General features: G+C 45.7%; 1 protein-coding gene across 8 annotated transcripts in view; it reads left to right on the forward strand.

The window, feature by feature from the left end:
- Positions 1–23,741, forward strand: part of Kalrn (kalirin RhoGEF kinase) — a 589,603-nt gene that overhangs the window by 376,311 nt on the left and 189,551 nt on the right. For all 8 annotated transcript variants that reach the window (XM_038346659.1, XM_038346661.2, XM_038346663.1 and 5 more), the window contains exons 26-32: positions 5,107–5,176; positions 7,688–7,777; positions 11,754–11,846; positions 18,061–18,172; positions 20,063–20,253; positions 20,670–20,771; positions 21,993–22,135. In XM_038346659.1, the coding sequence (XP_038202587.1) occupies positions 5,107–5,176; positions 7,688–7,777; positions 11,754–11,846; positions 18,061–18,172; positions 20,063–20,253; positions 20,670–20,771; positions 21,993–22,135 (801 nt within the window). The remainder of the gene's footprint in view (positions 1–5,106; positions 5,177–7,687; positions 7,778–11,753; positions 11,847–18,060; positions 18,173–20,062; positions 20,254–20,669; positions 20,772–21,992; positions 22,136–23,741) is intronic.

Below are 23,741 nucleotides of genomic sequence, written 5' to 3' on the forward strand. Positions count from 1 at the left end.
TTTGGGAAGCGAAATGGGCTGACACTACAGCCTTTGGTGAGGCACCAGCTCCCCCAAGTGGAGAGAAAAAGGTTGTGCCACTCTTGCCTGGGGCCACCCGCAGGCTTCCCCTACTTTTTCCACTGGCAACCTTGCTTAAAGTGTACATTTTCCATGCGCACCCCTCTTCCCCCCATGCCTGTGGTATTAGTCATATTCCTTTGACCAGAAATCACAGAAATGCCAAATAGAAAAGCTCAAAGGAGACTTTAATAATAATCTAGTTCTGCCCCCTTGTTTTATGGAAACTGACACATTTCTGACCTGCTCTGAGCGACTAACGGCACAGAAAAGAATACAGGCATCATTTTATTAACACCCGGATATTAGGGAAAAGGGAAGGGCAGAAGCCTGTGAACTCTCCTGGGTCCCACACCCTCAGTCTAAGGATAACTTCCAGCCTTAAGCAGCACCTGGAGAAAAATGGCTGTGATCTTGATGCGTTATTCGTGCTTTCTGTAAGCTTCCAGCACTGAGGCTGACGGCACACAACTGAGGACCCAGACAAGATGTGCTCGAACTTGGATGCCTCACAGTCACGTTCCTTTCAGTTGTGCACATTTTGTCGCCCCTTGCCTTGTTGCTAAGCAACATCTTACTAGAGCTAACTAACATTGAATGGCAAGTTCTTTTTTATGTTTTACCTTATTTCAACTTGGTGTAACGCGTGCAAACAATGGCTAATTCATCTAAATCACGTGAGCTACCCACAGTGAAGAAGTATCGGAAAGCACATTCAGCAGCAATGCTTGCCTTCGTGCTTGAGATTGGCTATTGCACCTCTCTGCCCACCCTTCACCTAGACTAAAGTTTCTAGAGTTAAATGAAGGGACAGAGACAAGAGTTCATGCTCAGCCTAGGTAACCAAGGGGTGAGGAAACTGTGTTGAATAATTCACCTCCTCCCCTTGTTTGCTTGCACCCAGGACTATCTGTTGTGTTAACTGCCCCCTTAGCCCCTGCAGCCTTTTAAGTTCAGGCTGTGAATCTGCATGATCTAGAGATTCTTTCAACTCTAGCTCCGCTGGTATGAATACAGAAAAGCAGCCTGGCTCCACCAGGAAGCAGTGTCCTGGAGGCCTGCCTTCAAGTTTATGTTTGTTGTTCCTCTTTAACCCATGCCGCAGCCTTCCCCTTCTCACCCTTCCTGGCATTCCAGCAAGCGTGTGCACGTGTACACAAGGGCTCCAACCACTTTACCTTGGCATGCACGATCAACTTTGATATGTCACATCCAGTCTACCTAGCAAGGTTGCGAGCCTTGCCATGAGACTATAATCCAAAATGATGGAGAGAGGAACAAACTGACTTGGGCAGTACCGCCAGAGAAGCTCAGGGTGGTACTGCTCCCACTGGGGTCCCTGGCGAGACCCGGGGAGAGTTCTATCAATAATGCTGGCCATGTAATTTCCCAGGATTCCTCCAAATTCTGCATAAGGCTTTGTATCCTAATAGTTCAACAGGTGATGGCATTGCTTAGGTTTTGACAAGTCTTTAGAAGTTTTAGTCCTTTCTAAAAGAGCCCCAGGTGGTCATGCGAAATCTTGTGCCACTTGCTCTGCTCATGCCTCCGCAATTTGTTACCTGCAGTCAAAGACGTGGTGAGGGCCACGGTGTTGCTGCAGAACAACCAGTGGAGCGTGCAGCCTTGCGGGAGCCTTGCCAGCTATTGGGCTGTAGTTTAAACAAGCCTCAGTGAAAGGTGGAGTGATATTGGTCACACTGACTTAATCTGTCCTTTTCATGACCTTCAAATTTTAGAAGCAAATAGTTTCAAATTCCTGACTATCGATATCTCCCACCACCAACCTTAGCCCTTGGTGACAACCCTGGAATCTACCACTTAATCCAGGTATTCACTCCTTTACAAACTTACTATTTCTTACCCCAAAAGTATACACGTGTCGTGGTTTAGTCATTTCCTCAGACTTCAGTCTCTTATAAGGACTCTCAACTAGATATATAGTTTCTTCATTCCAAAGAAAGGTCTTATAGAATCATACCATGCATTTAGTTCAGCAAATATTTTCATTTCCTGAGGTTTTTAAACAAACCATCTTCTTGTACGTTTTTGTGGGGTTTTTTTTATTTTTTGCTGATATTTTTCACAAAAAAATTACTTTGGTTAAATTATTAGGATTTTTAAATAAAATTATACCATCATCTTCATTTTGGATAAGGTCAATAGCTACAGTTAACACTGTGTACTTAAAATGAATGTTGAAGTAGCCTGGCCAGTTGATCTTAGTCAGACATCTCAGAAAGGGAAGAGTTCTGTGTTACTCTGGGTGTCTGCAGCTTCTAGAACAAAACTACAATTTACACACTGCAAAGAGTGTTGGGATCCAGAGTGTATCCTGCTGTTTTGGCCACTTCAGTCTGGATGACAGAGGATTCAGAGTTCAGAGGACTAAGATCCCTACAGAAGTGAGGCCCTGGAGACATCCTGCATTCTAAGGGTGGTATCCCAGGTTCTGGGCTCCAGATTCTCCCCTCTCTTGTTCCAAGCTCCTCCAGGTCATTCTTTAAAATACTTATTTTCTTTGTAAGTCCCTTGTTTTAGAACAGCTCAGATTTTCTTTACCCAGCTGCCTGGATGTTCTAGCCCCTCCCCTAGGCACTGTGCCACCCATCATGGCTCAGAGCTGAGTTCCTCTCCATGTCTTCTCAGAGATTCATATAAAATGCCAACGTATAGAATGACCTTATGTTGACTCCCTCATGAAAAGCCTCTTCAGAAGACATCATGCTTGTGTTATCTGGTGTTCCCTGTGATGGGGGCCACACAATAAATGTATATTAGAACTCAGTTCAAGAGACTAAAGGATATGTGCATATGAAACACTCACACACATGTACACACATACACACAACAGACACACACACACCCCTTCTTACATCCGCAAGGATAGGCCTAATTGCCTTGGTGCGACTAAAACGTGTCTTTCCCTTTGTGCGTTGAGCTAATTCTGATCCTTAGTTTTAGCAGTCGGTAGCACCTTTTCCGATTTCTGTTTTAGGATTTATGTGAAATGTATCACCTGCAGTCTGTGAAAGGCAAGAGCAGACATGACAGACACTGTATTGATTTTGAGACTGTGTGTTTGCATTTCTAAAGCCCAAATTGCACTTGTCAATGTTCTTGATTCACGAGTCAGTTTAAGCAACTCTAAAATTCAGACTTGATAGGAGAAAGATTATTACCTAAATGAGTTCTTCTGGTAGCTTCCCAAGTTTTTAAATGCTTGTCTTATTTTATTAATCTAGTCATTGCCACGTATAGTAAACAAAATTCTAAATTACAGACTGGTGAAGAAGAAAAGGCACCTACGGTCCTACTAATCATTATTAACACTCTTGCTTTCCAGATATTTTTTAATTATACACATACTTATTTTTACCACCAAAACATCTCCCTATATCATTTAAAACATAAACAATATGCATAACATTTGTAACTACTTAATAATCAATTATAAGAAACTGCCAAGGTATATAGATAATGGTAACCACACAGAATAAATCAGATCAAAATGAACTTTATTTCCTGATGGTGGAGGTAAGTAATGGGCTAATGCAAGATATTTTCATTTAGTTTTTAAGGTATGCATCCGTTAAATTTTTTTTAAATATTTATTTATTTATTTATTTATTTATTTATTTATTTATTATGTATACAATGTTCTGTCTGTGTGTATGCCTGAAGGCCAGAAGAGGGCACCAGACCTCATTACAGATGGTTGTGAGCCATCATATGGTTGCTGGGAATTGAACTCAGGACCTTTGAAAGAGCAGGCAATGCTCTTAACCTCTGAGCCATCTCTCCAGCCCCCCCCCCCCCCGGGGGAAAAGTTGACATTGAGAAGTCTCAGTTTCCACCGTTTCTTCACCTGGTTCTCTATGGTAATGGTTGTGTTAGTTCCCTGGGTTAGAAATGGAATACATATTTCCTGCTTGCACAGCATCATCTCCTATACGTTTGTCCCACCCCTCACTATTTGCACTCTGACTGTTAAGAGATCTTTCATGTGATGAGAGAGAGTAAGTGCTGTCCTTTATGTGGGGTGGGGGAAGATACGGCTACAAAGTATTGGGTTCTGTGGATATGCCATAACCCCAGTGTTTTGTTCTCTACCGACCATATTTCCATTATAAACGGTATAGTTATTAGTGCTCTAGGGTATATGTCATGTTATAGGTATAGATAAATTGTAAGGAGAAATTCCAAGTCTCCAGAAAAGATGAGTACATCTTGACCTTGATGATTCTATCCAATTTGATTCTATCAGATTGCTCTTTGTAAAGACTACCTCATTTCCCACTCCCAGAAGTAAGCTTCCCTACGGCCTCATAATTATTTTTTTTAAAGATCTTGAGTACATTTTAAAAAGCAAATTTCATTCTGATAATGCTTGCTTGTTAGAACTTATATCCTCTAAATCTAAGACTATTATTTCATACATTAACTCAAAGTCGGAGTAATCATTTCTTTATAATTTGTTAGCATAGAAAAAATCCATGACTTAGACGCCTGCAATGTCAGATAAGCCAGTAATTCCATTCCTCTTTAAAATATACTGTGCTTCCCCTCCCCCATCATTAGACTCTTCCCTAAAGATGTCCCTATGACAATACTTGCTCTCAGTGGAAGAGGAAAGCTGAAAGATATAAAGGGGCCCATAAAGGATTAAATTTTTTCCCATCTCTTCTTTGGATTCATTTTGAGTTTTCTTTTTAATATTTCTTTTTTAAAAAAAAATATTTACAGTGTGCCCAGAGTAGTTGTATAACACAATAAACTTGGAATTGCTGATCAAATGAAAGGTTACCTATTTTCATGTCAAATTCATGAACCTCTAAGGGGAACCGTCTTAAGTAGCACTAGTTAGTCGATTACCATAATTTTAATTGAACAAGTTCCAGTGTAAGAGCTGGCTCCTCGCCTTGCTTACGAAGCACACAATCCATGTGTAGCTGAGTCATGGTTATTGCGTTGGCCCCAGGACAATCCTCTGCGTGGGGCTCTTTATACTGAGGTATCTGATGCAGCCTTTCTCTCCCTTCGCAGCATCTTCCTCAAAGAGCTGGAGAAGTACGAGCAGCTGCCTGAGGATGTGGGACACTGCTTTGTCACCTGGGTAACCAATCTAAATTCTTCCCCTACTGTCCATGCTTCCAGGGGTGTACCTGGAGCCAGGACTCCATGCCTGGCCTCAGGATTGTCATCGCGCCCAGTCTCTCTTGGGACCAGGTTCTGCAGAGGCGTCATGAGTAGCTCTATGAAAGGTAGTGCGTGTCTGGAGAGCAGAGCCACCCCTGGGGATGTCTATGGTGTCAATCAAGCCTAAGATCCACCTCTGACTCTCTAAGAACTTTCTAAATGATGAGGTCAGGAGAGTAAGGGAAACCTACTACCCGTGTAGCAGCCCAGTCCGCCAGCTGCTTTCTCCAGGATGTAGATTTAGAAGTTAGACCTTGCAGGCACTATCTGTCCAGTTACTGGTTACACTGTTTTCCTTAGTAGAGAACAGATTCCTGCACTCTCCATCCTAATTTTGACTTACAGAATGAGTATGTAGTTGCCATGGGCGAAGTCAGTGGCCCAATGTACCAGGTTCTAATTATCTAAACTGGAAAAATAAACTTCAGTAGCATCCCCATTGCCCAGCATCCTGAGCTTGGACTCAAGGATATGAATTCAGAGACGTCTGGGAGTCCACTTATGACACCAAACCCAAAATGGCTTTTCGGAATTCCTTCACGGTCTAGAGAACTTATGCTTAGAAGTGGACAAGATTGTGGATTTGCTTTAGATTTCAAACCTGGGTATATCTTAGGTAAGAGGCAGTATGCCCACTGACACATAACAAATAGCCCAGGCTGCCCTACGGCTCAGGGCCCAACCCCCAGACAGACCTTCACTGCATGAACTCTCAGTGTTTGCCTCTAAGCAGACTTTGGTTTTCACAAAGTCTCAGGCTACCAACTTACTTTGTGCCAGTGTGTAAGTTAGTGCATATCTCATGAAGATGCTGATAAAAATAATTTATGATCCCTTGCACAGCCAATATAAAGAAAAGCAAAATTGAACAAGGGATATTATTAAAAAGGGATCATCTTGTTGATTTGGTCAATCTTGGGGTTCTCTTTGAAATCAACAATAAGTACAGTTTATCATCTCTTAGTAATTATGACTAACTCCTAAGTGGTATAAAGCCCCTAAAAGTGTTTCAGAAAACCTTTGGTGGTTGGGTAAATTATGTACCTTCTGCCAAGAATGATCTCATTTTTTTATGTTTTGCAGTCTGTGTGTGAGTACAGACCAGGAATGAAAAAAGTAGAAAGAGCTGCTTATAATACGTTGAGTGGCATTGATTAAAACTAAGAAGCCTGGTTGCTTTGGGCTTGGACACTTTTAACTATGGGGATTTCAAGTCACTTAAGCAATCTATGCCACAGTCTGCTCATGGGTCAGATTAGGATGGCTCTAAACCTCTGTGTTTAAGGGTGGCCTGAGGACCAAGTGATTCGATAAACATAACACATAGTGAAGTCTGGTCTCATAAAGTACACATGTGCACTGCCCTGCAGGAGAGGATATCCTAGGTATTCAAAAGACACTGACAACCGAAAAAGTAGTTGGCAAATCTACCTTTCTCAGTGGAGAACTGAGGTTGTGAAAGAAATAAGTGACTTTTCACCCAAACATAAGTCTGGGACTTGAGGTAACACTCTCTTGGAGAATCATTGTCCAGACCCTGAAGTAGGAGAGGGGGTGTCCCTTCCTCCACCCTCATCATTACTCCCCGGAAGTTGGGGTGAGAACAGGGTCCTGAACTCCATCCGGTGGAGGCATTTGGAACATAAGCGGACCTCCCGCTGAGGGTTTCGCCCACTTTTCACTCTGTTGTGTTTGCCTCAGTCGCCTTTATTCCTTTTCAAGGGAGGGAGTGTAATTATTAGTGATTTAAAGTTAGGGTAATCGATAAGTAAGTCCTTCACAACTTCAGAATATGCCATCATTTTTTCTTTCTTTCCAAGACAAGCTGGTACTAAACTGAGCTTCTATGCACCAGCCTTTTTCTTCATTCCAATAGGGGAAAAAAGCATCCGTGGGCCAGGAGAACACATGCCACTTTTCATAAGGAATTCAGACCCTGTAAAGTCCATGCTGGGCATTCTGAAGAAAGGACGTCTATCCGCTAGAATTATGTCGATTTAGCACAAACCAGAGTCATTTCTGAAGAGGGAATCTAAGCTGGGAAAATGCTCCCATCAATTGGCCTGTGGACAAGCCTGGGAACATTTTCTTGATTAATAATTAATGTGGGAGGGCTAACCTCACTGTGGGCAGTTCCACCCTGGGCTGGTGGTCCTGGGTGCTGTAAGAAAGCAGGCTGAGCAAACCATGAGGACCAAGCCAGTAAACCGCTTGTCTCCATGGCATCTGGTTCAGTTCCTGCCTCCAGGTTCCTGCCTTGAGTTCCTGTCCTGACTTCCATGGATGATGGGTCTACAAGCTATAAGATGAAATAAACCCTTTCCCCCAACTTATTTTTGACCATGGTGTTTTATCACAACAATAGAAACCCTGACTAAGATGGGAAGACCCATGGATGCTTATCTGTTGTTGTCTTTGTTCTTTTTAGGCAGACAAATTTCAGATGTATGTCACCTACTGTAAAAACAAGCCTGATTCCAACCAGCTGATCCTGGAGCATGCAGGCACCTTCTTTGATGTAAGCTGTGGTTTTCCATTGTCAACAGTCCAGGAGCAGGGAAGGAGGGAAGGGGCCCTCCTCTGCATTGCAATAAGTGTTTATCCTTTCTTCCTTGTTCTTCTTTACTGGCCATACTAATCCTTTATCTCATGGATAAAATATTTTTGAAAAACTAGAACAAGACACTGTCTTTTGTTTTAACCCATCCCATTTCAATTGTGATTTTTGACAAGGCAATTTTTTTTCTGTTTCTTCACCAAACCTAGCAAGGCCTGTGATGATATAGCTAATGCTGCCAGGGTGTTTTCTTTCTCACTCAGTGGTCCACAGGCATAGTCACTGGATCAGGCACATCAGCATCACCTGAGGATCTTTCTGAAGCACAGATTCCCTACTCTGGGTCTGTTGACAGAACCTCTTCAGGATATAGCCCAGCATTCTTGGTTTTAAGGGGTCCACTGGTATCTCCGATACCCACCAGGGTCTGTGAATCACTTTCGATGCCTTTGTTTGCACTGTGAATACACATTGGAATTTACTAGCAGTCTTTGAAAAATCCCTGGCTCCTCTGCTTCAGATGCTATGGGTTGGCCTGACTCTGGCTGGTATTGGGGTGACCACTAGAGCTGAAAACTGTTATTGTGGACATCAAGATCAGGAAAGGCTGGGATCCTCTGCTCTCTCATAACCTCGACTGTTAAATGAGAATGGTCTTGGAGGTCAGTGGGATAAATCCCCTTAGTGTTAATTCCCCTAAAATAATGACCTATTGGCTAGAAAGTAGAAGGATCGAAAAGGTACTGCAGGATGCAAGGGATGTATGAGACAGAAAGCTAAAGATGAGGAAAATGAAAGAATGCACAGCACTGATGGCCTCTGCTGGTCCTGTTGGCAGTGACAGAAACTTGATCAGCAATGTGTGACAGCTGTCAGCCCATCTTGATGCCCCGCTGCTTTCATTGCTTCTGGGGTATTTTCTGTTGCTTGTGAGACAGCAGGCTAAGCCCCCAGGAGAATACAAAAATGTTGCAACGGGGTCTTGTACTCTAGTTGACAGAATAAACCTCTTGAGCACCGTTCTAGGTCAACACTAGCATAGTAGATTGATTGCTTAGTGAAGGGACTGAGTGGGAGGAGCAAACTTACATAGTTTTTAAAATAGATAATTAATGTGGAAATGGCCTCAGATGTCTAAAATTGGAATTCCTGGGGTCATGTAAAATCCCAGGAAATACTTCTCTAAGCTGGTACCAGGATTTATCTGATATTATATTGAATCCTCTATACTATCCTTTCTTTGATTGACAGTGCATTTCCATAAGATGTCTCTGCTTGATTCGTCATCAGCGGTATCCACAAGGGTCTTTTTTGAAGTCGTAAATGGATGGTGTCCTTCTTCCACTTAGCATTTTAATAACACAATTTCTGTGCCTTCAGAATGCCTCGGGTCTGTCTTTATCCAGCATTTTCCTTTGCCTAAGAGTGTGTCTCCTACACTTAAACATATGGATGCATACATATGTATCACTTCAGAATGCTTTCTGTCCTTCACAAGCTCAAATGCTGCATTCTACACCAACCCTACTCGTTATTCATGCACTGTGCTTTGTGTCTCTGTCATACAATTTGTGGCAATTCACCGACAGATGTACCTCTCTGCACACATATGCTCTCTCCACCTGCACCCTTGAGACTTGGTGTGCATCCTAATTCCTGTGTGTTCTCATCTCCATGCCTAGTGCTGAGTTATGTTTCCAATAGTCCTACCTATGTCCCTATTTCTAGTCAGTGTCTAATGGAGGAGGTAGAGTGATATTGCTCATTCTAACAGATTCTAATTAATCTGTCTTCGTCATGAGCTTCACCTTTTAAAAGAAAAATAATTTAATATTCCACTTGCCTGCAGCTATGACACTAAGATTTTGGTGACTATCTTCTGCAAACTTCTAAACTGAAATGTCCAGCACATGCCAAGAGTTGTGCCACTTTTTCCCCTTTTCTGATAAGATCAATCCTACAAAGATGGTGCAGGACTTGTCAACGGGAAGCACACTGGACTCTAGAGGGGCCGCCCCAGATGTTCTCTGTCAGAATTTCCAGGAGAGTCATGCGGTGGTGGCACAGACCTTTAATCCCAGCACTCTGTAGGCAGAGTTCGAGGTCAGGCTGTTCTAAAGAGCTAGTTCCAGGACAGCCAGAGTTACACAGAGAAACCCTCTCTCAACAACACAGCAACAAAAAACTACCCAGTAAGCATCAGTGAGCATCGCTAAACTATGCAGATTGTCAGACTCACATTCCGGAGGGCAGTGTGGAACCAGGTGTAGCCACCTCTAGACAAGTCCAGCTTTCTCCAGCAGTGTTGCTCTTGCAGAGACGCTTAGGAAACCCCCTGTGCCTGTCTGCTTGGTTACGTCATATCATTGATGTCTTCCAGTAAAGACAACAGAGTATTCCAACATTTCCTAAGTGTGTTAAGTGCATATGGAATATATCACCTGCAGGAAACAAGACGCTGCATGTTTGCGTGGCTTCTAATGCCCACACTGTGCAATTCAGTGTTCTTGCTCCACACCTCAGTTTGGGGTACTCTCGAATCTACAGTTAGCTAGGAGAAACATAGCTATCAACAATTATTTCTGCTGGAAGTTCCCCCCAATTTTTAAATATCTTTTTTTTATTTCTTAATCTAGCGATTGCCATATGTTAAATACAAAATTTTAAGTTACATCTTACAGTTACAGTCATCAATGATCCTGATATTGACCTCTGCTCTCCACATGCACACGTATCCAGGTACACACTAGTGAACATGTAGACACACATATACCGCCCACGTACAAAGAAGGTATGCGCATTTTAGCTGTTAACAGACTTCCTACCAAAAAAATGAAAGCACTGGTCATCACTAACTCATTTTCTGTATCTATAAATCTGTCTTGTCTAGATATTGTTTTCTAATAAAGTGATAATTGTGTTAGCCCAGGTGGAGCGTTGTCTCTCTAACCGTCCTTTGCCGTGCTCTCTGTTTTCATTGGCTGTAGCGGACCCTCTATGTTCCTTGCAGTTCTCTCGTTCCTGTGTGTGGCATAGTCTCAGATAGATGACAAGCCTTTTGAGTACAAGGACTAATATATACCTTCTCTGGCCTCTCTCTACACATTAGACATGAGAGGTGATCTATTGAAATAGGGTAGAGGGTGGATTAAGAGGTAAGACCAGAGGCACTAACGGCAGCTAGAAACCATGGTATTGGCTTGGATGCGAGCTGTGGAGATGGGAAGATTTGTCACCCTGCACAACAGAGGGGACATTCCTAAGACTGACTCTGATTTCCAGCTCTGGAGAACTGAGCGGGGAGAGGTGTTGACTATAAATAAGAGTGATGTGTAAGAGACGTAATGATCAAAACTGGGATGTGTTAAGTCCCAGCAGAGGCAGCTGGTGGGAAGAGCCGTATCCTTGTGTAGTTTTAGGGAGCGTGCAGGCAGACGAGACCCAGAGTCTCATTCTGTCTTCATGTGGCTTTTCCCGGCCGCTGCGCTACCTCTGTCTTCCTGCCTTCCACTTAGTTCCTTTGCGCGCACTGTGTCACCTCTGCTCCGCTTCAGTCTCTTACTCACCGCTCGCTCCTTGTCTACTTTTATCTTCCCCAGTTCTCCGGTTCTGTCAGTTTCCACTTCTGTTTCATGAACCTGATTCTTTCCCAAAGGCTTCTTTCTCCCTATTTGTTGCTAGTTCTCACTTCTCTCTGTCTGTATACTTTGCTCTCTTGTGATTTTTCATGTTCTTGTTCTTATGCTCACGCTCTCCATGAGAGCGTCTACTCATAAATGTCCACTTTTGTCTATTTTCTTCTTTCTTCTTACCCTGTCTTCCTCCGCTTAGAATGTGCACACACACAAACATACAAAAAACACACGCGCGTGTGCACACACACACACACATACACACTCCTGTTCTCTGTCTTATTACACCTATTCTCACCCTGCAGGAGATCCAGCAGCGGCACGGCCTGGCCAACTCCATCTCTTCCTACCTAATTAAGCCTGTCCAGAGGGTCACCAAGTACCAGCTGCTCCTGAAGGTACCTTCCCTCCCCATCCAACCCTCATTCTTGACGAGACCCCCCTAACAGTGGGAAACCCTTACCTGAAGCCTTTCTTCTACCTGCGGCAGAGCCTGAGATGAGCCCATGTTGTCGTTGCTGGCTCGAGACTGTGTGTCCTATTCTTGTTTGGGGGTAGAGGTGAAAGAAAGGGAGCAGGAATAAGTTGTAACTGTTTCTCACCTCCAGCCACCATTGCAAACTCTCAGTGATTACCACCTCTGGTATTATTGACCAATTTCTTCCTGAGAAGATTTCCTCCTGTGGGAATCCCACCTGCTGGAACCAAGGTGGAAATCTTAGGGAAACTGTGGTCTATACATCCATTGGTATCTTCCACCTTGACTGCCGTGCTGGGAAAATAGTCCAAAGGAATGTATTAAACTTAGTGACAGCTTCCATTGTAGAGAGCCATATGTTAGGAGTGCTTCTGAAGCCAACCAAGAGAGTGTATTTTCTTTCAAAGTCTAGTTTTAAAAAGTTCAGTGATCAGATTATGTAAAACACTAAGTAAGTTCTTCTATAAAGATGTGCCGATATTCTAAAAGTATGTCATTTCTATAGGAAGCCAGGAAAATAGAGATAAACAATTCAGTATTATTACGTTTGTATTAATTCTTGACGTGTAAGAGTGAAGGTTTTCTGCCTTTTGGGTATATTTTTGATTGTTTGTCTAGTGAAAGGGACACAAGGACAGTTAGGGGACTTGTAAAAGTAGTGTACCTTCAGAGAAAGCGTTCAGTTCCGTTTATGTTTAGAGAAACCTGCAGAATCTTACATAGTCTCGCTTCCCAGATCTGAAAACCAGTCTGACTGTCAAACCCGAGGCTCCTTCACACGTTCTCCATCATAGCCCTGCTACCCAGGTCTCTGGGCCAGGAGCACAGCACTCGTGGTCCTGCACGGGAGGCTTGAGGCCGTGTCTTGGGGGAGTGTGCCACTTCTTTGTTCTGACTTCTGTGTGAGGGCGAAGCCATGCAATCAGCCCTCCCTCCACCCTCCTTCCTTATCCTTCAGAAGGGAGAACAGACCATCAGGCCACCCAGCCTGGCAGAATGGCTGGGGAAATTGCAAGAGACATCATGTGTTGGGAATCATTACCGTGGGGCTCCATGATGTAGACCTCATGTTGGAGCTTGGGGCAGAATTGCTTTTACTTCTTTCTCTTTAAAACTTTAAAGACGAGACATTCCTATAAGGTCTCGGGGCAAGAAGTCTCTTTTCTAGAACTCAGTGTGATTCTGATATTTAAGCCACAGGAGCTCTGGAATCTTCTCTGCCTTTGAATCTCAGGTTGTGGACTCTGTAGCCTAAAACGCCATGAACAGCAGCCTTCTCTTTCTCTGTCCTGCTTAACACCTGACCCTTTAAGTTAGCTTCTGTGCGGACGGCCTTTTGAAAAACTGAGTTTTTGTGCAAACCTGAAGTGATGCCTCAACAGTTAAAAGCTCCAGCTGTTCTTCCAGAGGACCTGAGTCCAACCCACATAGCAACTCAACTGCAGTTCCAGAGGATCTGATGCCGCCTGCTCGCCTCCATAGGCACCAGGCCTGCACACGGTGCACAGACATGCACGGAGGCAAAACACTCATGCACATAAAATAAAATCATCTTTAATTTCATTTTTAAAATTGATTTTTTTTGTGGCTTTGATTTAAAAAATAAAGCCTTTGCAGAAATTGTAGGGTTGTGAGTTTTGAAAGAATATTAATGAACACGGATGCTCCCAGCCACATTGCCCATCTGGAATCGATTAAGATGTTGTTCTAAGAGAAACACAGCCATTCTCATCTCCATTCCAGCCCTGTAATGCTGCAGCTCCCTCAGAAGGGTAATGTGGCAGAGGTGCTGAAGGGAAGGGAGGGTGGGATTAGCCTTCGGCAGCTGGAAAGCTGAACTCTGAACTTCCGCTCTGGATTTGTGTGTTTGGGAGAGAGAAGTGTTTGTACTGGGACTTGAGAGGCAAACAAGGTAGCAGTGGTTTTATTGGAGGGAAGTTGTAAAATAACTGTAAAAAAGGTAATTTTGGCCTCTTTAAAAATGTGCCCGTGGCAGAGTGCCTGATGAGTAAAAATGGTTTGTGGAGCGTTACTATAAATAACAAGGCATTTATTTTCCCTTTGAAGTCAGTTTAATTCCAAATAAATTGATATTTAATTATCAGTATCCCCCGGGGCTTGTCACTTAGGTGTTGCACAAAAGTGAAACCGCATCATTTGGCGTGTTTGATCGTCTGCTTGTAAATCTGCTATAGCTGTCCTTTTCCGAGCCTCAATTAAATATGCAGGCTTCTCCTTATCAGGAACTGTTGCAAGGGCCAGGGAGAATTTATTGGCTCTGCTGGTAGAATGATAGGCTTGCTAAATTGCTTAGGGGGATTAAACTAATTGGTGTTTTCTGTTGCAAACAGAAGGCTCTCATCTCTTCTCCTGGCATTCTTTGGTTGATGTTTGAGAACAAGGTTGGGAGGGTTACAGTGAGGATATCAGAGAACTTTGGGATGGTAGAAGTGCCTTTCAGAATAATGATGACATTATGTCAACTGGAAAGGACAGGACACCAAGAGCTCCGACTTCCCCCAATGTGTGCTCTACCCGAATCCTCCCCCACCCAACTCCTTTGTACATATGGAAATGTCTCCAAGATAACTCAGAAAAATCCAGACGCTGGGTTTTTGTTTCAGACTCTCACTAAGCAGGTATTTTCCCAAGCAGAGAGCTTTACTGATGATTTTAATGGGGCAGATAACCCCAAGGTGGTAGTGAAGCAGGGAAAAGTCCAGAAGCACCAGTGAGGCTCCATCGCAATGTGCTCTGGCCCAGATAAGCATGCAAGCTCTCCCGGTGAGAGCTGCCTGGCTACTGTCTGTGTCACTTTCCAGAGAGCTATGCCATTAAAGCCTCAGACTCCAGGTTTGTTCACTACAGGAAGTCCTAGCATGGCAGATACGTCCTACTTCGGAGCATTCCACAGGAAAGTATTCTCCTGCTAGCAAGTGCCTTTAATGTATTACCCAGGAGGCATCATAACCATGCTTACAAGGTGGGATCTCGTGATCTCTCAGTTTCCTAAAACTGCCTTTTCTGGGGGCAAAAAAAAAAAATTCTAAATGCTCTTACAGCTAACAAGATGGTTGAAATGATCTTTTCTTCTACCACCAAATACTGTGTTCTTTTGTTGTGATTTTGATAAGTGAGACTGCATGGAGGGACAAAAGTCAGAGGACATGATGCCCCGGAAGTAACAGGCTCTGTCCCTGGGGGTCGGGGACAGAGGATGTGGAAGGACTGGGGTGGTGAGCAGAATGCCAGGTGTGCATTCTGACCTGCATTCCAGGCCGTGCTCGGCCTCCTTGGAGCTATATTCTTCTTCACCCATTCTGTGTGGTTGTCACAATCCTAGTCCAGAATGCCAGTCACTGGCCCCGCTCAGGAATCCCTGATCCTTGTGATCTAAAACTCTTTTATAACTCTGAGCTGTTATAAGCCTGCAGTGTCTCTAGCCTCAAGTTGCTCCTAGCAGGATGGATGTCAGTCCTCACGTAGTAATAACTGTAAATAAAAGTGATGTCAGTATAGACATGCAGAGACCCACGGCGTCAGTATAGACATGCAGAGACCCACGGCGTCAGTATAGACATGCAGAGACCCACGGCGTCAGTATAGACATGCAGAGACCCACGGCGTCAGTATAGACATGCAGAGACCCACGGTGTCGGTATAGACATGCAGAGACTCACGGTGTCGGTATAGACATGTAGAGACCCACGGCGTCAGTATAGACATGCAGAGACCCACGGTGTCAGTATAGACATGCAGAGACCCACGGCGTCAGTATAGACATGCAGAGACCCACGGCGTCAGTATAGACATGCAGAGACCCACGGTGTCAGTATAGACATGCAGAGACCCACAGCGTCAGTATAGACATGCAGAGACTCATGGTGTCAGTATAGACATGCAGAGACCCACAGCGTCAGTATAGACATGCAGAGACCCACGGTGTCAGTATAGACATGCAGAGACCCACGGTGTCAGTATAGACATGCAGAGACCCACGGTGTCAGTATAGACATGCAGAGACCCACAGCGTCAGTATAGACATGCAGAGACTCATGGTGTCAGTATAGACATGCAGAGACTCATGGTGTCGGTATAGACATGCAGAGACTCATGGTGTCGGTATAGACATGCAGAGACTCATGGTGTCGGTATAGGCCTGTAGAGACCCACAGCGTCAGTATAGACATGCAGAGACCCACGGTGTCAGTATAGACATGCAGAGACCCACGGTGTCGGTATAGGCCTGTAGAGACCCACAGCGTCAGTATAGACATGCAGAGACCCACGGTGTCGGTATAGGCCTGTAGAGACCCACAGCGTCAGTATAGACATGCAGAGACCCACGGTGTCAGTATAGACATGCAGAGACTCATGGCGTCAGTATAGACATGCAGAGACTCATGGTGTCAGTATAGACATGCAGAGACCCACGGTGTCACTATAGGCATGCAGAGACCCACGGTGTCACTATAGACATGCAGAGACCCACAGTGTCGGTATAGACATGCAGAGACCCACGGTGTCAGTATAGACATGCAGAGACCCACGGCGTCAGTATAGACATGCAGAGACCCACGGCGTCAGTATAGACATGCAGAGACCCACGGTGTCAGTATAGACATGCAGAGACCCACAGTGTCAGTATAGACATGCAGAGACTCATGGTGTCAGTATAGACATGCAGAGACCCACAGCGTCAGTATAGACATGCAGAGACCCACGGTGTCAGTATAGACATGCAGAGACCCACGGTGTCAGTATAGACATGCAGAGACCCACGGTGTCAGTATAGACATGCAGAGACCCACAGCGTCAGTATAGACATGCAGAGACTCATGGTGTCAGTATAGACATGCAGAGACTCATGGTGTCGGTATAGACATGCAGAGACTCATGGTGTCGGTATAGACATGCAGAGACTCATGGTGTCGGTATAGGCCTGTAGAGACCCACAGCGTCAGTATAGACATGCAGAGACCCACGGTGTCAGTATAGACATGCAGAGACCCACGGTGTCGGTATAGGCCTGTAGAGACCCACAGCGTCAGTATAGACATGCAGAGACCCACGGTGTCGGTATAGGCCTGTAGAGACCCACAGCGTCAGTATAGACATGCAGAGACCCACGGTGTCAGTATAGACATGCAGAGACTCATGGCGTCAGTATAGACATGCAGAGACTCATGGTGTCAGTATAGACATGCAGAGACCCACGGTGTCACTATAGGCATGCAGAGACCCACGGTGTCACTATAGACATGCAGAGACCCACGGTGTTGGTATAGACATGCAGAGACCCACAGTGTCGGTATAGACATGCAGAGACCCACGGTGTCAGTATAGACATGCAGAGACCCACAGCGTCAGTATAGACATGCAGAGACTCATGGTGTCAGTATAGACATGCAGAGACCCACGGTGTCGGTATAGATATGCAGAGACCCACAGTGTCGGTATAGACATGCAGAGACCCACGGTGTCAGTATAGACATGCAGAGACCCACGGTGTCGGTATAGATATGCAGAGACCCACGGTGTCGGTATAGACATGCAGAGACCCACGGTGTCACTATAGGCATGCAGAGACCCACAGTGTCGGTATAGACATGCAGAGACCCACGGCGTCACTATAGGCATGCAGAGACCCATGGCGTCACTATAGGCATGCAGAGACCCACGGTGTCAGCCATACACATGCAGAGATCCATGGCGTCATTATAAGCATGCAGAGACCCACGGTGTCAGTATAGACATGCAGAGACCCATGGCGTCAGCCATAGGCCTGCAGTGACCCATGAGGACAGTGCAGCACACCTTCTGTTTCCTCACTGTTCTCTTCAGCAGGAGCAATTCCCTCTCCAGGAAGGCGGTAACACTCTGTACAGTGACAGAGTGCTCTGGTTATAGAATTCTAGCCATTGGAAATTGAGTTGGATTAGCTTCCTTTGGACTGGCTAGACTTCATCTGGTCGTTGCGTTTTTGACAATAATCCGCATCTCACTTTCTTGATAGCTCTCTGAGGGAAGCATTACAGAGTGAGGCTGGTGTATCATTTACTTGATGACTTAGAAAAGGGAGGGGTGTGAAGCTGGGCAGATGATCCTAATTGTGTCTGGACTTTTTTCCCCAGGAACTTTTAACTTGCTGTGAAGAAGGGAAAGGGGAACTCAAGGATGGCCTGGAAGTGATGCTCAGTGTCCCCAAGAAAGCCAATGATGCCATGCATGTCAGCATGCTGGAAGGTAGCTGATCTCCCAGTCCTCTGGGATGCCACCTCCATTCCTAAGACCAGAGAATTTGTGTTAGAGGGGGAAGTAGCATGAAGTCAGGCAAGGAACAAGCCTGGAAAAGAGTAAAAACCAGTTGTTCAGTGGGTCCTTGGCTACCGGTGTGCGGAGCACCACAAAGCAGCATAGCTAGCACCTGTCTCCAGGTGCCATGAGATCACAGTGCAGGCTGTGATCTTCACTAGCAACAGGCCAGAGCCCCATAGACCTGTTCATATGCAGGTCATTTGCATTGCCTTCAGAGTCAGGAAAACTGGAAGTACTGATTACACAGTATACACCAATGGCTGTAGTGTGATATCTGCCTTACACACACATGCACACACACACACACACACACACACACACACGCTCACACACACCTTTTTTCAAAAAAATGAACCCAAGCCTTGTCCATGATGAATAAATAACTCACTACTGAGCCACAGCTCTTTTTTCTCAGACATGGTCTCACTAAACTGTCCAGGCTGTGCTTTGAAACAGTGATCCTTCCTCAGCCAACCAAATATCAAAAACTGTGCATCATCATGCCCAGCTTCTTTAAAATATAAAAAATTGCATAGCATAAATTTACCATTGTGACCATTGTCTTTTAGACTATATTTATCCACTTAACACTAGCAACTAGCCTCTTGTCCTTCTTGGGAGCTTAGGAAAGCAAGCCCAGCCGGGCGACCCTGACAGAGCTTCAGTCAGTTTGAACTGTGTTCTGAGAATCCAGACCAAGTGCAGTATGAAGTAAGGCTCCTAGGACACGGTCCTGATTTGTAGCACAGATGCACAGTGGAGCCAGCCTGGCGATAAATAGATTTGATAGCCCAGTAAAGTCTTAGCATTCCAGTCTAACAAGTAGATGCTAAGGAAGTAAGTGTGTGGGCTGCTCTTTCTCTCCTGGCTTTGACCCACAATACCAACCACTCCCGTTCCCCTCATCTCAGAGACTCGGAGTGGCCTCACTTCCTGGACTACCCGTAGCACAAGAGCCCCTAGGTCTTGGAGCAGTAGAGCCAGTTCTGTCTGCTCTAGACTAAGCACTAATCACCCGAAGGTGCTCCTGTTGCCAGTTTCCCCACCTGCTTCATTCCTGTGCACACCGGGCTCCCCAGTACTGGGTGTCCTTCTTTATAAAAGTACCCCATTTGTCCAGACCTTCCCTCACCCAGAGACTCGATCCAGGCCCTCCAGTGTGGTCTGTGGCCCTGTGTAATAGAGCTGGTTGAAAGTACACTTGGATGGACTCTCCTAGCACCTTTTGAACCAAAATCTCTTAAAAGGGGAGGGGTGTTCAGAATCCATTTTTCATGTGCTTTCCAGGTGGTTCTTGTGTGCACTAAGATTTGGGAACCTTCTGGAAGATTCAAAGTATAAATAGAAAGTGTTGAAAGTTTATTCCACCACACTGTTTAGGAGAAAGAAAAGAACCCTAAGGATGGAATATGAGAAATGGGGCAATAACAAATATAGCATAGTCAAAGGTACTCCTCTACACAGTATTCAACCTCAGCTCCACTCAGAGGTAGGAGCAGTGGGAGCTGTGGAGGAAGAAGATGCTCTGAGACTGGGGACTGCCTGTTTGGGAGACCCACAGCCCCTCTCACACGGGGAGGGAAGAGTCACATGGGATCTTTCAGAAAACCCTACTCATATTGCCTATGTATGTAGAAGACATGGGGCAGGTGGGTCATGGGAGATGTCTAGCTCCAATCCTAAAGGCAGGCAGACATGCGACGTTAGATCTCCATGGAGGCCAGTGGGAAGGAAACCTTTCTCCAAGGGGGAATAGAACACAGCCTCCCCTGAGTGTGGTGCTGGAGAAACTCCACAGTGGACATGGGTGTTTTTCAGGGTTCGATGAGAACTTGGATGTACAGGGGGAGTTGATCCTTCAGGATGCCTTTCAAGTGTGGGACCCAAAGTCGCTGATCCGGAAGGGGCGGGAGCGGCACCTGTTCCTCTTTGAGATCTCCTTGGTGTTTAGCAAGGAGATCAAAGACTCTTCAGGACACACGAAATATGTTTACAAGAACAAGCTACTGGTAGGTGGGGCAGGTGGGGCAAGACAAGAGTCCCTGCTTCCATAGAACCCGTGGCAGGAAGGGATATGGACATATACAGCTCACCTCTTTCTACTCCAAAGCTCTCCTGGACCAAGGCTCATGCCTCCTACTCCCGCCCCCACATCCTCCACTGTGTACGTTAGAGTTCCCAGGTCTTTCTGTTTGCTTTGAGCACCTCCCTCCTTATCCCTCCCTGTACCTGCTAATCAGACAAATGCCTGCTGGTCCTCTCATCCTGGGTATAGGAACAAAATATCTAGTCTGTTAAAGCTTGATTGACAGAAGCCCCTCCCTCAGCCCTCTCCTCTTTGTTGCCTTCCCCTTCCTATCCCAGCCCTAAGTTTCCCCCACTGCCCTCCCCTTCCCCGCCTCTCACAGGCATTTCCTGTCTACAGACCTCAGAGCTGGGTGTGACCGAGCACGTAGAAGGCGACCCCTGCAAATTCGCCTTGTGGTCTGGGCGCACCCCATCCTCAGACAATAAAACAGTGCTCAAAGTAAGTACTGCCCTCTTCCAGCCCAAAACCGGAGTTGGGGTAGTGGGGGAGGGTAGAGGAAGCCACATAAGACCCCAGAAAGCAGGGTCTAGAGACCACTGAGCCACTGGGTCTCTCTTGGGAATGACAGCATCATGCAGGTACTGAGAGGCAAATCTACCATGCAGGTGGACCCAAAATGTCAGAGACAGATATTCTTCTCAAGTTCATAGAGGATGGAGAGTGACCCATTGGCCTCCCTAACAAGACCCAGTCATCTGGGTTCTGTCCATATGTCCCTTTCTAGTGGCACAAGCAACCAGCCTTTTAGCAAAGGCATCTTCAGTTCAGCTGCTCTGTTTGCTCAGCAGATCACCCTAAATGTCCTCCACATACAAGGTGCTCTGTTTAATGCCATAAAAAAGAGCCGTGTGTAATATATGGTCCCTATTCCCTGGAAATGTGTGTTCCAGAAGCTCCACTAAGTCCCAGCAGTCTAGAGGCCTAGGGGTCAGTTCAGCTCCCCAGGTTCAGCTTGGTGTGGAGTCACTGTTGGTGGTGGCACTAGCCTGACTAGGTAGGGATACTGCAAATAGAGCTCCCACTGGTCACTTGTTAGTCAAAGAAGTGTCCATTACCAAGGAACAGATGGTCCAGCTCAGGCAAAAGCTTCGCAAGTTGTCCATCCTTAATTTGCAGGATAGTTGCTACCTGCTATGAAGAATTATCTGAAAAAAGGATCCAGGAAGACAGTAGAATATTCTTGGCATGAAAGTGGTGCTCTGATAAGCACATTAGCAGCCTCGAACCCCAACACTGACTGTCAGCCTGTGCAGGCTGTATGGGTGGGACAGCTGTTAAACATCCTGGCATACACCCATTACCCTCTGGTATATAGGCACTGCTTTCAGATGCCACAATCTCAAGTGCCTCCAGAGCCTCCTAGAGTCCTCAATTCAAGTGGTAATCGGGGCCCATCCAGGGCCAATAGCAGATTGGTCAGTGCCTAAGGAATTGTAAAATATTTTTACAAGTCCCCCATAAGGTCTACATTGAGTCTTGAAGTTAGACGTCTCTGAGATTAAAGAGTCAAAGGATAAAGGGCAAAATAAACTCCTTCCCCCCCCCCCCCCCGAGGTTTGGCATCTTTGGAATAACAACACCTGTCAGAGGGGAGTTGAACGTGGTTTTTATGAGCAACAAGAGATGGGGTTCTCAATGCTTCTTCCTATGGCGCTCTAGGCTTCCAACATCGAAACCAAGCAGGAGTGGATCAAGAACATTCGAGAAGTGATTCAGGAAAGGATCATCCATCTTAAAGGAGCTTTGAAGGAGCCAATCCAGCTCCCCAAAACACCAGCCAAACTGAGGAACAATAGTAAGAGGTAACCAGCACCTCTCCCCAGGCTCTGCTGCCCCGTGTGCCCCAGGGAAGGGGAGCAGGGTGACCCTTTGTTTCTAGGGGCAACCGTGCTCTCCTCCATCTAGGAAGACCCACGAGCTCTGCCATGGTGAATTTTATCATCTTTAAGCTTCTCACCAGTTACTGCCCGTTAATGCAGCTGGGGTTCTCTGGACACTGTTTGCTACCAGAATGCAAGAGGAAGTATAGGTTGGGTTACCTCCCCCAAGGACCTTCCAAAAACCACATCTTGTTCATGGAGTGGTTACATAAGAGCTGTAGCCTCTGGAGAGAGTAAATGTTGCCAAAGAGGGGACAGTGGTGGCCCTCTGTGGAGGTGGGGAAGGCTCAGGAAGGACAGTTCCTTGAGTGGGAAGGCCTCCACGCTGGTGGCATGGTAGAGGTGTCTAGTGCAGCCCTGGGGTAGGCTGCGTGATCGAGGATATAGCCGCAGCTCCTGAGGAGGTTTTGTCCTTCGCCTTCAATGATCAGTGACTTCAGGCAGCAGAGGACCTATTTCTTGAATATGTCTGGACCCTTCTGAACCCTAACTTCTTCTGAGCCGTAGATGGCTTCTTAGGTGTCTCTTTCTCAAGTTACCATGTGGTATGATCACTTCCAGTGACTCTGCTAAGGGTGTTTAGAGAAAAGCATACAACAATTTCATATACGTCTTGAAGAAAAATATATACAACGTAGTGAGGTCCTGAGAGGTGTGGTCACCGGTGGTGGCATGTTTTCCACTCCTGCCCAGTTCACAAATGGCACAAATCAGAGGGCGTAGCTGACCTTGTGGTATCACCCAGGATAAGCAAGATAGTGAACCATTACAGAGTCGTGGCACTGGAATGCTCGCATTGAGAGACGTGGTGACCCAAAGAAGAGTGTGAATGAAACAGAGACACCCTCAAAGTCATGGCCAGCATCACATCGCTTCCCCGGTGCTGCAGGGACCAATTAGGACTCTATTGAAAAAGACCCATCTTCATTTTATGTGCTCATGTCTAGACTCGAGGCTTATTTTAGCACTAGAGATAGACCCTGCTTCAGGGAGGTCCAGCTTCAACAAGGAATACAGAGAGGAAACTATTATAACGAATGGATTTTCCAGGGCTGTGTGAGGAGGACACTTAGTTGAGGCTGAGGGTTACTCTGAAATCTGAGATAGAGTTGGAGGGTTTCTAGAACACATGAAGGGCATGTCTTAGAAATGTCCCCAACTTCTCTCTGTCCCCTACCTTTTCTCTTATCCTACAAAGAATGGAGAGAAATCTCACAGACTGCAGAGAAAACCAGGCAGCCTGTGCTTCCATTCGTTTGGCTTCCTAGATATAGCAGCAGAGTTTATGGAGGAGTATATTGGCTTGGGGGTTGCCACCCACACTCCTGCCTGGATCAGCCCTTTCAGCCCCCAGAACTGGCTTCATCTGGAATGGACCAGAAGGGTCCATAATTGGGCAAAACAGCAGGAAGCAGAAAGTACAGCCAGATCCCAACCACCTCCAAATGGGGGAGGGGGAGGGGCCCAGACCATCCAAAACAACAGATGACTTGGAGGGTCTTCATTTGGGGCTTTGAAATGCGTCACA

Source organism: Arvicola amphibius, chromosome 10 (genome assembly GCF_903992535.2).
Source record: "Arvicola amphibius chromosome 10, mArvAmp1.2, whole genome shotgun sequence".
In the NCBI taxonomy this organism is placed as follows: domain Eukaryota; kingdom Metazoa; phylum Chordata; class Mammalia; order Rodentia; family Cricetidae; genus Arvicola; species Arvicola amphibius.